At 41.7% G+C, this 14,536-nt stretch overlaps 1 protein-coding gene across 1 annotated transcript; it reads right to left on the bottom strand.

Moving 5' to 3' along the window:
* Positions 1 to 5,380: 5,380 nt before the first annotated feature.
* Positions 5,381 to 8,157, bottom strand: LOC115113958 (probable G-protein coupled receptor 141). Its single transcript, XM_065013887.1, has 2 exons — positions 7,542 to 8,157; positions 5,381 to 7,438 (listed from the first exon to the last, which is right to left on the bottom strand). The coding sequence occupies exons 1-2, from the start codon at positions 7,583 to 7,585 to the stop codon at positions 6,508 to 6,510; spliced, it is 975 nt and encodes a 324-aa protein (XP_064869959.1). The 5' UTR covers positions 7,586 to 8,157; the 3' UTR covers positions 5,381 to 6,507.
* Positions 8,158 to 14,536: the final 6,379 nt, after the last annotated feature.

A 14,536-nucleotide genomic window follows, 5' to 3' on the forward strand; every position in this document is an offset into this window, starting at 1 on the left:
CTACAATGCTGCTTTTCGGGGGCTAGCTGGCTAGCTAGCAGTGTTGGTTACGTTACGTTGCGTTAGGAGAACGACAATAGCTGGCTAGCTAACCTAGAAAATCGCTCTAGACTACACAATTATCTTTGAAACAAAGACGGCTATGTAGCTAGCTATGTAGCTAGCTACGATCAAACAAATCTCACCGTTGGGACTGTAATGAAATGAAATGAAAATGTGATACTACCTGTGGAGCGAAGCGGAATGCGACCGGAATGCGAAAGTTCTATTCAGTAGACGTTTCCCCCAGTAAAACGAATCCTGTGCAAATAGGGCTTATGTCATTGACGGCACCGCATATATACTGTGCACTGTATTTTTCAAGGACGTGATTCGCATCAGAAATCCTGATCATGTTTGAAGCGGTCTTTTGAGTACCAATGATGGATGAAAGATGTGCATCATCTGCTATAGACAAGCCTAAAAATGTGTGCAGCGAGCGCACATTTTCCTTATCTGTTTGAATGAAATGTATTATAGTGATATTTTCTATTCATTGATTTAATTGTACAATATCACCTACAGATCATTAAAAAAAGGATTGGCACCTTTTATTTCCCCAGCAAAGGTTTTCAGTCCAGTCAATATAACTCATTCACACTTTATGACCTCCATCCCACTTATGTAGCTATAACTGATGAAGGCCTAGCATCATACAAAATATTATAATTTAGTTTATTGCTGATTGTAATGACATTCAAGTCAATGTGGTATATATTTTCACTACTATTTCTTCAGTGTTGTGAATGACACTTGTGTTTCCTTGTTTTAAGAGTGGCTATGTGAACATGTCAGTGATTACAGAAGTTATAGCTACTTATGCAGACTTCATAGCCTAGTTGAACTGCATGATATCCTCCAAAGCTCCACTGACACAGATTCCAGGGATCTCCCGCTTAGCCTATCTCAACTAAACATCAACCAACCTAGTTATTCATTCAAATGTTCCTATTTCATTTGCTACATTATAGTGCTTATTCCCTATAGTGCACTACTTTTGACCCAGATTCGAATAGCCCCTGGTCAAACAGTGCATTATATCGGGAATAGGGTGCTATTTGAGACGTAGCCATGATGTTTCAATACAAAGAGCTATCACCATTGTTTTTTTTACTATATCTCTCACTGTGTTGCAGCTGAATGAGGACATGTGGCTGAATGAGGACATGGATATTCAGCGAGCGGGATATACGCTGCACCGGCAAAATAGAACAGCACACTCCGTTAAGACGAGGGTGGGGCGGTCTTTGCATTTTTGTCAACAACAGCTGATGCACGAAATCTAAGGAAGTCTCTAGATTTTGCTCGCCTGAAGTAGAGTATCTTGTTATAAATTGTAGACCACACTATCTGCCTAGAGAGTTTTCAGCTATGCTTTTCGTGGCTGTTTATTTAACACCACAGACGGATGCTGGCACTAAGACTGCACTCAGTCAGCTGTATAAGGAAATAAGCAAACAGGAAACCACTCACCCAGAGGCGGCGCACCTAGTGGCCGGAGACTTTAATGCAGGGAAACTTAAATCAGTTCTCCCTAATTTCCATCAACATGTTAAATGTGCAACCAGACGGAAAACAATTCTAGATCACCTGTACTCCACACACAGAGATGCATACAAAGCTCTCCCTCGCCCTCCATTTGGTAAATCCGACCACAACTCTATCCTCCTGATTCCTGCTTACAAGCAAAAAATTAAAGCAGAAAGCACCAGTAACTTGGTCTATAAAAAAGTGGTCAGATGAAGCAAATGCTAAACTACAGGACTGCTTTGCTATCACAGACTGGAACATGTTCCGGGATTCTTCCTATGGCATTGAGGAGTACACCACATCAGTTACTGGCTTTATCAATAAGTGCATTGAGGACGTCGTCCCCACAGTAACTGTACGTACATACCCCAACCAGAAGCCATGGATTACAGGCAACATTCGCACTGAGCTAAAGGGTAGCGCCGCCACTTTCAAGGTGCGGGACTCTAACCCGGAAGCTTATAAGATATCCTACTATGCCCTGCGACGAACCATCAAACAGGCAAAGCGTAAATACAGGACTAAGATTGAATCGTACTACACCGGCTCCGACGCTTGTCTTATGTGGCAGGGCTTGCAAACTATTACAGACTTCAAAGGGAAGCACAGCCACGAGCTGCCCAGTGACACGAGCCTACCAGATGAGCTAAATCACTTCTATGCTCTCTTTGAGGCAAGCAACACTGAGCCATGCATGACAGCATCAGCTGTTCTGGACGACTGTGTGATCACGCTCTCCGTAGCCGACGTGAGTAAGACCTTAAAACAGGTCAACATTCACAAGGCTGAGGGGCCAGATGGATTACCAGGACGTGTGCTCCAGGCATGTGCTGACCAATTGGCAGGTGTCTTCACTGACATTTTCAACATGTCCCTGATTTAGTCTATAATACCAACATGTTTCAAGCAGATCACCATAGTCCCTGTGCCCAAGAACACGAAGGCAACCTGCCTAAATGACTACAGAGCCGTAGCACTCACGTCCATAGCCATGAAGTGCTTTGAAAGGCTGGTAAGGGCTCACATCAACACCATTATCCCAGAAACCCTAGACCCACTCCAATTTGCATACCACCCAAACAGATCTACAGGTGATGCTATCTCTATTGCACTCCACACTGCCCTTTCCCACCTGGGCAAAAGGAATACTTATGTGAGAATGCTATTCATTGACTACAGTTCAGAGTTCAACACCATAATACTCTCAAAGCTCATCACTAAGCTAAGGATCCTGGGACTGAACACCTCCCTCTGCAACTGGATCCTGGACTTCCTGACGGGCCGCCCCCAGGTGGTGAGGGTAGGTAGCAACACATATGCCATGCTGATCCTCAACACTGGAGCCCAGTGTGTGCTCAGTCCTCTCCTGTACTCCCTGTTCACCCACGACTGCATGGCTAGGCACGACTCCAACACCATCATTAAGTTTGCAGATGACACAACAGTGGTAGGCCTGATCAACGACAAGACAGCGTATAGGGAGGAGGTCAGAGACCTGGTCGGGTGGTGCCAGAATAGCAACCTATCCCTCACCGTTACCAAGACTAAGGAGATGACTGTGGACTAAAGGAAATGGAGGTTTGAGCATGCCCCCATTCTCATCGACGGGGCTGTAGTGGAGCAGGTTGAGAGCTTCAAGTTCCTTGGTGTCCACATCACCAACAAACTAGAATGGTCCAAACACACAGTTGTGAAGAGGGCACGACAAAGCCTATTCCCCCTCAGAAACTAAAAAGATTTGGCATAGCTCCTCAGATCCTCAAAAGGTTCCACAGCTGCAACATCGAGAGCATGCTGACTGGTTGCATCACTGCCTGGTACGGCAATTGCTCGGCCTCTGACCGCAAGGCACTACAGAGGGTAGTGCGTACGGCCCAGTACATCACTGGGGCTAAGCTGCCTGCCATCCAAGAACCTCAACACCAGGCGGTGTCAGAAGAAGGCCCTAAAAATTGTCAAAGACACCAGCCACCCCAGTCATAGACTGTTCTCTCTACTTCCGCATGGCAAGCGGTACCGGTGTGCCAAGTCTAGGACAAAAAGGCTCCTCAACAGTTTTTACCCCCAAGCCATAAGACCCCTGAACAGGTAGTCAAATGGCTACCCGGGCTATTTGCATTGTGTGCCCCCTGCCCCCAACCCCTCTTTCATGCTGCTTCTACTCTCTGTTTATCATATACAGTATGCATAGTCACTTGAACTATACATTCATGTACATACTACCTCAATTGGCCTGACCAACTAGTGCCTTCGCACATTGGCTAACCAGGCTACCTGCATTGTGTCCCGCCACCCGCCAACCCCTCTTTTACGCTATTGCTACTCTCACTTCTTCATATATGCATAGTCACTTTAACCATATCTACCTAGACATACCACCTCAATCAGCCCGACTAACCGGTGCCTGTATGCAGCCTCTCTACTGTTATAACCTCGCTACTGTATATAGCCTCGCTACTGTTATTTTTCACTGTCATATTACTGTTGTTTTTATTTCTTTACTTACCTTTTGGTCACATAATACCTTTTTTGCACTGTTGGTTAGAGCCTGTAAGTAAGCATTTCACTGTAAGGGCTACACCTGTTGTATTCGGCACACTTTGATATGATATAATGGTGCTGGTTGACAGTGGGATCCAGGTAGTAGATTGTACAGTTGGCCTATAGTAAATGGGGTTGCTGTAGCGACAAAGGAGTTCAGTAATTGTGATCTCCTACTTCCTTCAGAAACAATATCCAGACAGGGACCCATTTTTATTGTTTGGACCCTAAAATAAGTGTATATGTTATACAATATATATCACTGATCACAGGTTTTTGTTGAACACCGCTGCCTTGGATGTAAAACGTCTGATACCTGATATCGGCATTATTTACACTAGGTCTGTCAACATCCTCATTTGTGCAGTGTTTCTTTACACACTTCTGCAATGTACTTTCACTATTTTATACATCTTGTGTGCTTTGTTTGGAGTTGTATTTTTCAACCGAGACTGTATCACTATTGATGTCGACCACAGATGCAGCAACCAATACTTTATGGCAAGTTAGTGTAACAGTTTGCAGTGCTGTTGTTGAAGCTAAGCACCACTGAAGTGGGTACTTCATTATGAACTGTGCATGCCTACTCCTGCTATGTAATGCTTTAAAATGTAGCTGATGAGCGTTTTCGATGATTGAGCAGTATCACATTAATGGAAACCAAGACTGTTCTCAGGGCAGGTCTGCCGGTTTTGACTAGCATAAGTAACTTTTTGCAGCAGGTTAGGAGAACATGCATAATTAGGATAATTAACGTGGCGGGTTTAGGAGAATTAGGTTAAGGTTAGGAAAGGGTTAGCTAAAATGCAAAAATAGTCTCAACGCCACTCAAACATATTTATCTACATCCAGGCCTGCCCTGAGAACAGACTTGGTTTCCACTAATGTGATTCTGCACTAATTGCAGTCATTCGATGTAGATTAATTCTTATTATAAACTGGGTGGTTCAAGCCATGAATGCTGATTGGTTGACAGCCATGGTATATCAGACATTTTTTTTTACTGCTCTAATTACATTGGTAACCTGTTTATAATGGCAATAAGGCACCTCAGGGATTTGTGGTATATGGCCTATATACCATGGCTAAGGTCTGTATCCAAGCATTCCATGTTACGTTGTGCACAAGAACAGCCCTTAGCCGTGGTATATTAGCCAAAATACCAAACCCCTATGGCCTTATTGCTTAATTATATTATTCCTTTCTAAATAATATGGACATGTCTTCTCAAAAGGGAGGGAACTGTGAACACAAGAAACATTGAACAAACAAAGAGGAACATTTTAATCAAAGATATGATTCACTTGAAAATGTAGTTGTAAAAAAATATAAAGATTGCATGATTTATCAACATGTATATGTTTGTTACAAAATTAGCATAAAATAGATGTAAATGTAACAGTATGACACACTAGGTGACTGGTTATTTAGGAATCAGTTTAGCTAACATGTACAAACCCATCAATGTGGAGTGGGAGTGTGTAACTACTTTGTTTAATGTTCCAGAACTTTACAACAGTTAACAATAAACACAGTTCCACTGTTTGTTTTCTTGTCTTTTCTGATTTGATCAGTTTGTAGAGCATGGCGTCCACAATGCCAAGATGGTGGGTTCAATTCCAGGGACAACCAATATGTAAAATGTATGCACACATGTCTGTAAGTCGCTTTGGATAAAAACATCTGCTAAATGGCATTATCATATCCTACTTAGGAAAGTGCTATAACGAGTAATTTCCCTTTGAGAAGAGTTATAACTCTTTCACTTTGAAGGATATCAAAGTATATGCACTGAGTGTACAGAACATTAGGAACACCTTCCTAATATTGAGTTGCACCCCCTTTTGCCCTCAGAACAGCCTCAACTCGTTGGGCATTGACCACAAGGTGTCGAAAGCGTTCCACAGGGGTGCTGGCTCATGTTGACTCCAATACTTCCAAAAGTTGTGTTAAGTTGACTGGATGTCCTTTGGATGGTAGGCCATTCTTGATACACACAGGAAACTGTTGAGCATGAAAAACCCAGCAGCGTTGCAGTTCTTGACACACTCGAACCGGTGCGCCTGGCACCTACCACCATACCCCATTCAAAAGCACTTAAATATTTTGTCTTGCCCATTCACCCTCTGAATGGCACACATTCACAATTCATGTCTCAAGGCTTGAACATATTTTTTAACCTGTCTCTTTCCCTTCATCTACACTGATTGAAGTGGATTTAACAGGTGACATCAATAAGGGATCATAGCTTTCACCTGGATTCACCTGGTCAGTCTATGTCATGGAAAGAGCAGGTGTTCCTAATGTTTTGTGCACTGTAGTTTTGTACATTTGGTTAACATGGTGCAAATAAGGTGCAAATGGAATAATATTTGACTCAATAATCAGCATTGATAATCATGGTACACAGCATATTGTATCACAGGGTCTGAACGACCCTCTCCCTATAAAAGTCAGCATGTCAAAGCAGCTGAATGTTGTGACGACGAGAGCAATCTCATTCTTTACCTGGAGATTGGCATTAAAATGACTCACATAGTAAATCCTGAATGCATTGTATGGAACAAAGCATACTATAATGACCAGCATAAAGAAAATACTTTTGATCTGAGCCCAAAACTCCTGTTGCGAGAAGATCATCGCCCTGTGAGTTCTGTACACACACCACAGAATACACATCTGACAACAGCCCAGGGCTAATGTAAGTATGATGATGAGAGCACTGAGGATGTAGTTCAGCACAGCTACAGCATGTTCCTCATCAAAAACCCCTCCAAAGTTAAAGCACTGATTGTCACTGGTGGTTGTGTTACTGTCTGTAGATGATCCATATTTCACAGCAGTTAAAGGGACCACCACAATTAGAATGAGGCCCCAGACTGCAGCACTGGCCCCCACGGCATGTAGCCTCCTGTAGAACACCTGCTTAGAACTCCTGAAGAAGTCGTGATAGCGGATCACCAGAATTATAACGTAGAAGATAAAGGCTAGGTACATGTGGGCGAGGATCATGGCACTGACCACCTTGCAGAAGTCAGGGCCGAGATGCCACTCGCCGGCCGCATAGAAGTAGAGGCGGAAGGGCACAGTCAGGAGAAAGAGGATGTGGACCATGATCAGGTTCAAGACGGCTGTGGTGGTCACCGAGCAGGCGTTGAACTTGATGTTGTTGATCATGAGGGACATGCTGATGATCCCTCCAATAAGCACTATAGTGTATATTGACAGCAATGCATATCTGTATGATTTAGGTATGACATTGTCATCAATGTTGTCGCAAGATGTATTGCTCTCATTCCCCATTCTTTCGTCTTGGGTCTCTGAAATGCTAAATAAGGAGTAAGTTTGAAGTAAGACATTTAACACTATTATTTAGATACAAAGAGTATGCTTATAAATTCACTGTTTGGTTAGTTAGGTGGTCGTCTTACCTTAGTTGAATGCACCAACTGTGAGTGGCTCTGGATAAGAGCATCTGCTAAATGACCAAAATGTGAATGTAGATGTAAATGTAGAAGATAAGAGGCTGTGGAAGTAAAAGTGTCAATAGTACAGTATGTAAATACTGTTGTAGGCAACTGTATAGAAAATGGACATTGATCTATCATACCCATAGAATCTGTACATAGCTAAACAGCACTGACAAATAACAGTCATGATCTAAGTCATCTGAAAAGCTCAATAAAGAGATCTGGCAAAGGGAATACGTGAGAATATAGTAAAACAGACAAGATCTGAATAAATAGAAACACAAATTTAGCTGAACCTCTTCTGAAGCAACACGAGAGAAACACATGGTCATACCTTTGACATAACATAAGGTTGTCCGTTTCAGAGTACTCACCGGCTGCATACACACCGAAGAACTGGCCATTCCAGTAGTCATTGGTATGCATATACGACCTGTCAGGAGGTACAGTTGGATAATTATTGACTCCAATGACAAGAGTTTTCCTGCGTGTGGCTTGTAGCTGATAGATTTTACCAGATTTCTAGTAAAGTACAATACCAGTCATAAGTTTGGACACACCTACTCATTCAAGGGATTTTCTTTATTTTTACTAATTTCTACATTGTAGAATAATAGTGAGGACATCCAAACTATGAAATAACACATATGGAATCATGTAGTAACCAAAATAACTGTTAAACAAATCTAAATGTATTTTAGATTTTAGATTCTTCAAAGTAGCTATCCTTTGCCTTGAAAACAGCTGTACACACTCTTGGCATTCTCTCAACCAGCTTCATGAGGCAGTCACCTGGGGTGCATTTCAATTAACAGGTGCCTTGTTAAAAGTTCATTTGTGGAATTTCTTTCCATCTTAATGCGTTTGAGCCAATCAGTTGTGTTGTGACAAGGTAGGGAGATGGTATAAAGAAGATTGCCCTATTTGGTAAAAGACCAAGTCCATATTATGGCAAGAACAGCTCAAATAAGCAAAGAGAAACGACAGTAAATCATTACTTCAGGACATGGTCAGTCAATACGAAACATTTCAAGAACTTTGAAAGTTTCTTCAAGTGCAGTCGCAAAAACCATCAGGTGCTATGATGAAACTGTCTCTCATGAGGACCGCCACAGGAAAGGAAGGCCCAGAGTTACCACTGCTGCAGAGGATAAGTTAGTTGGAGTTACGAGCCTCCGATTGCAGCCCAAATAAATGCTTCACTGAGTGGTCAAATTTCTGCAAAGAAACCACTATTAAAGGACACCAATAATAAGAAAAGACTTGCTTGGGCCAAGAAACAAGAGCAATGGACATTAGACCGCTTGAATTCTGTCCTTTGGTCTGATGAGTCAAAATTTGAGATTTTTGGTTCCAACCGCCGTGTCTTTGTGAGACGCAGAGTAGGCGAACGGATGATCTCTGCATGTGTGGTTCCCACTGTGAAGCATGGAGGATGAGGTGTGACGGTGTGGGGGTGCTTTTCTGGTGACCCTCTCAGTGATTTATTTAGAATTCAAGGCACACTTAACCAGCATGTCTACCACAGCATTTTGCAGCGATACGCCATTCCATCTGGTTTGCGCTTAGCGGGACTATCATTTGTTTTTCAACACTACAATGACCCAAAACACACCTCCAGGCTGTGTAAGGGCTATTTGAACAAGAAGAAGAGTGATGGAGTGCTGCATCAGATGACCTGGCCTCCACAATCACAGACCTCAACCCAATTGAGATTGTTTGGGATGAGTTGGACCTCAGAGTGAAGGAAAAGCAGTCAACAAGTCCTCAGCATATGTGGGAACTCCTTCAAGACTGTTGGAAAATAATTCCTCATGATGTTGGTTGAGAGAATGCCAAGAGTGTGCAAAGCTGTCATCAAGGCAAAGGGTGGCTACTTTGAAGAATCTAAAATCTAAAATCTATTTTGATTTGTTGAACACTTTTTTGGTTACTACATGATTCCATATGTGTTATTTCATAGTTTTGATGTCTTCACTATTATTCTACAATGTAGAAAATAGTACAAATAAATAAAAACAGTTGAATGAGTAGATGTGTCCAAACTTTTGACTGGGACTGTAGATCAATTTATCTACGGCGGAAGTATAACCAAATACTTCCTATTACTGACAGGCGAGACATGAAAGCAAATATTGTCTGAATATCAAAGATAAGGTTACAGTAATTCCCTTTGGGTTTATATATTGTCAATGCTAATTTACCATTTACTGAGAGCAGGAGCAGGAGTCTCTGGATGCAGTAAATCTGTCTGCCAGGAAGGTACCCAACATGCTATGTAGATCATGACACTGAGACACTCGTCTTTATCTTAGGAGACATATTTCATAATCCTTTATTAGTGCAGAATAGAGAACTGAAATAAGGAACTAAAACACCTTTCTAATCTACAGCATCACTAAATGGAAAGTCAACAAATACCCTTACGTTTTCCTCCCAATGATAAAGCATGAACTGAAGAAGCCCAGAACATTTCCTGATTCCTTTGTATTGCCTTTGTAAACCGGCTTAATTTAGCTATTGGTGGTACTGCATAAAAGTTATTTCCAACATTGCATCAATTGTACTGTATGCACAGCACATTCGCACAACGTCTTCAATTTTGAATTGTGTAGATATATGTAGTACCATTTCATTTTTAAAGGCAATACAAAGAAATCAAGAAGTGTAGGGGGCTTCTCCAGTCCATACTTTATCAGTGGGAGGAGCATTAAAGGGTATTTGTTGACTTTCCATTTAGTGATGGTGTAAATCATAAAGGTGTTTCAGTTCATTGTTTTCAGTTCTCTTTTCTGCACCAATAAATGATTTTGAAATATGTTACCTGGAACCGGCTCCTGCACCTTGGGTCAACGTGAGAGCCAGGTGAAACCAAGCTCCAGCACTTTACGGGTCCAAAGAGAAGTAAGTTAAAACACAGGTTAAAAGTATGATAAACTAAGGTTAGGTCTAGGGTTAACCCTAGCTTCATGTCCACATCCTGGTTCAACCCTAACTTAAGCCTCACCCACAACCCTAACCCTAGCTTCATGTCCACATCCCGGTTCAACCCTAATGTCCACATCCCAGTTCAAACCTAGCCTCAACCACAACCCGAACCCTAGCTTCATGTCCACATCCCGGGTTCAACACTTTCCCTTGCCTCAACCACAACCCTAGCTTCATGTCCATATTCCATTTAAACTCCAAACACAACCCTTATCCTAATCTTGGCATAACCCTAACTAGGTTTGAATAGCAACCGGGGTACGGAGATTTTCCACCCAAACCCACTCCCCTTATTCGGGATAAATATCTGCAAAAAAAACGGTAAATTCAAATAAATTATTTCTATGAACAGCATGACGTGAAATGGAACTGTTAAATGATATGTGATGTCTAAATCTGTCTTCTCTATGGACCCCGGCCTACTCTCTGCTATCTGTATGATCAATCATCAAAGCTCAGGGTGGGGACAGACAGCGTATCTCAGTATAGAGCACAGCGCATAATGCATGTATCATCTCATCAGGGTAACTTTTTTTCTTATGAAAAGGTAGGACTACATTTGCTGCAGTAATATAAAGACTGAATGTGGTCTAATTTACGTATCTCAATCTGCCGATTTGTTTTATTTAATTGCAGCTTGCAGAGTTTTAAAACAGCAAATCACGCAAATATTGTTACCATAAATGACTGCACATGCGGGCACTCTCACAATCATTCTCTCTCTCCATCAATTCTATTCAAATTGCATGCAAAATGGACATTGATCTATCACACCCATAGAATCTGTACATAGCTAAACAGCACTGACAAATAACAGTCATGATCTAAGTCATCTGAAAAGCTCAATAAAGAGATCTGGCAAAGGGAATACGTGAGAATATAGTAAAACAGACAAGATCTGAATAAATAGAAACACAAATTCAGCTGACCCTCTTCTGAAGCAACACGAGAGAAACACATGGTCATACCTTTGACATAACATAAGGTTGTCCGTTTCAGAGAACTTACTGGTTGCACACACACATAAGAACTGGCCTCTCCAGTAGTCATTGGTATGCAGATACGACCTGTCAGGTGGTACGGTTGGATAATTATTGACTACAATGACAAGAGTTTTCCTGTGTGTGGCTTGCAGCCGATACTATGTGTGGAGATCTCATTTCACTGTTTATCAAATTTCTAGTAAAGTACAGTACCAGTCATAAGTTTGGACACATCTACTCATTCAAGTAATTTATTTTATTTTACTATTTTCTACATTGGAGAATAATAGTGAAGACATCAACACTGTGAAATAACACATATGGAATCATGTAGTAACCATGCACATCTAATTTACATATCTCAATCTGCTGATTTAATTAAATTTAATTGCAGCTGCAAAGTTTTAAAACAGCCTATCACGCAAATATCGTTGTTTTTCAATCAGTACGTATGCGGGGACTTTCACTATACAGTCGTGGCCAAAACTTTTGAGAATGACACAAATATTAATTTTCACAAAGTTTGCTGCTGCAGTGTCTTTAGATATTTGTCAGATGTTACTATGGAATACTGAAGCATAATTACAAGCATTTCATAAGTGTCAAAGGCGTTTATTGACAATTACATGAAGTTGATGCAAAGAGTCAATGTTTGCAGTGTTGACCCTTCTTTTTCAAGACCTCTGCAATCCGCCCTGGCATGTTGTCAATTAACTTCTGGGCCACATCCTGACTGATGGCAGCCCATTCAGGCATAATCAATGCTTGGAGTTTGTCAGAATTTGTTGGTTTTTGTTTGTCCACCCGCCTCTTGAGATTTGACCAAAGGTTCTCAATGGGATTAAGGTCTGGGGAGTTTGCTGGCCATGGACCCAAAATATCGATGTTTTGTTCCCCGAGCCACTTAGTTATTACTTTTGCCTTATGACAAGGTGCTCCATCATGCTGGGAAAGGCCTTGTTCGTCACCAAACTGTTCCTGGATGGTTGGAAGAAGTTGCTCTCGGAGGATGTGTTGGTACCATTCTTTATTCATGGCTGTGTTCTTAGGCACAATTGTGAGAGATCCCACTCTCTTGGCTGAGAAGCAACCCCACACATGAATGGTCTCAGGATGCTTTACTGTTGGCATGACACGGGACTGATGGTAGCGCTCACCTTGTCTTCTCCGGACAAGCTTTTTTCCGGATGCCCCAAACAATCGGAAAGGGGATTCATCAGAGAAAATGACTTTACCCCAGTCTTCAGCAGTCCAATCCCTGTACCTTTTGTAGAATATCAGTCTGTCCCTGATGTTTTTCCTGGAGAGAAGTGGCTTCTTTGCTGCCCTTCTTGACACCAGGCCATCCTCCAAAAGTCTTCACCTCACTGTGCATGCAGATGCACTCACATCTACCTGCTGCCAGAGCAAGCTCTGTACTGGTGGTGCCCCGATCCCGCAGCTGAATCAACTTTAGGAGACGGTCCTGGCGCTTGTTGTTCTTTCTTGGGTGCCCTGAAACCTTCTTCACAACAATTGAACCGCTCTCTTGAAGTTCTTGATGATCCGATAAATGGTTGATTTTGGTGCAATCTTACTGGCAGTCTTATATAGCCTCTGTCTCTTGCACAAAATAACCTGCACTCCACTGGCCTCTCTCCTAAGAAAACGCTCCTTAACTCTTGGAGTCCCAGGAAAAGCTAGACTAGAATAGCTTGCTGAAAAATTTGTTTCTTATGCATTTCTTATGCTAATAGACTATTCCAAGCAGGATGCAAGCTCTTGTTTGCTGAATGTTAATACAGCAGTCAATATAACTCACAGGGAGAGAACCGTGATGGTGGTAGAATATAGCAGCTATTTATTCAGACCCATAACCATTCAATATACATGAAGAGAAGTGATATCCATCTGCATCTTATTCTATATCGTTACGATGATGAAGATAAGGACAATACATTTATTTAATTTAACTGTTGAAAGCCAGGAAGGAATGAAGCAACAATAAATATATAGAGAAAGAGAAGGTAGCTCTGCAAGTTGCACAACATTAGGGGAAATATTTTGAAAGGTATATACAGTTGAAGTGGGAAGTTTACATACACCGGAGCCAAAAACATTTAAACTCAGTTTTTCACAATTCCTGACATTTAATCCTAGTAAAAATTCCCTGTCTTAGGTCCCTTAGGATCACCACTTTATTTTAAGAATGTGAAATGTCAGAATAGTAGTAGAGAGAATGATTTATTTCAACTTTTATTTATTTTATCACATTCCCAGTGGGTCAGAAGTTTACATACACTCAATTAGTATTTGGTAGCATTGCCTTTAAATTGTTTCACTTGGGTCAAATATTTCGGGTAGCCTCCCCACAATAAGTTGGGTGAATTTTGGCCAATTCCTCCTGACGGAGCTGGTGTAACTGAGTCAGGTTTGTAGGCCTCCATGCTCGCACACGCTTTTTCAGTTCTGTCCACAAATTTTATATAGGATTGAGGTCAGGGCTTTGGGATGGTCACTCCAATACCTTGACTTTGTTGTACTTAAGCCATTTTGCCACAACTTTGGAAGTATGCTTGGGGTCATTGTCCATTTGGAAGACCCATTTGCAACTAAGCTTTAACTTCCTAACTGATGTCTTGAGATGTTGCTTCAATATATCCACATAATTTTCCCTCCTCATGATGCCATCTATTTTGTGAAGTGCACCAGTCCCTCCTGCAGCAAAGCACCTACACAACATGTTGCTGCCACCCCTGTGCTTCATGGTTGGGCATTCTTATCCCTTGCTTTCTAGCTAGCCAGTCACGACCTCTATATAATCAACTCGGGGCTCTAGAGTTACCTTCCACAGAGTTACATTATTTTCCAGAGAATGCATAGAGCCTCGAGTTGATTATCCCTTTTATACCATGGCTATAATTTAACACATTTACCACTATAAATGTGTTCATTTGCAGTTAGAAATGTTTTCCACATCCACTGAAGTAGCTAGCAAGTTTACTA

This window comes from Oncorhynchus nerka, linkage group LG9b, assembly GCF_034236695.1.
Source record: "Oncorhynchus nerka isolate Pitt River linkage group LG9b, Oner_Uvic_2.0, whole genome shotgun sequence".
Lineage (NCBI taxonomy): Eukaryota > Metazoa > Chordata > Actinopteri > Salmoniformes > Salmonidae > Oncorhynchus > Oncorhynchus nerka.

Bases quoted from the DNA above. Each gene is read 5' to 3' on its own strand.
- LOC115113958 (XM_065013887.1), bottom strand. From the start codon at position 7,585: ATGCTCTTATCCAGAGCCACTCACAGTTGGTGCATTCAACTAAG. The intron at 7,439-7,541 runs GTAAGACGACCA...CTCCTTATTTAG, and splicing joins AGTTGGTGCATTCAACTAAG to CATTTCAGAGACCCAAGACG.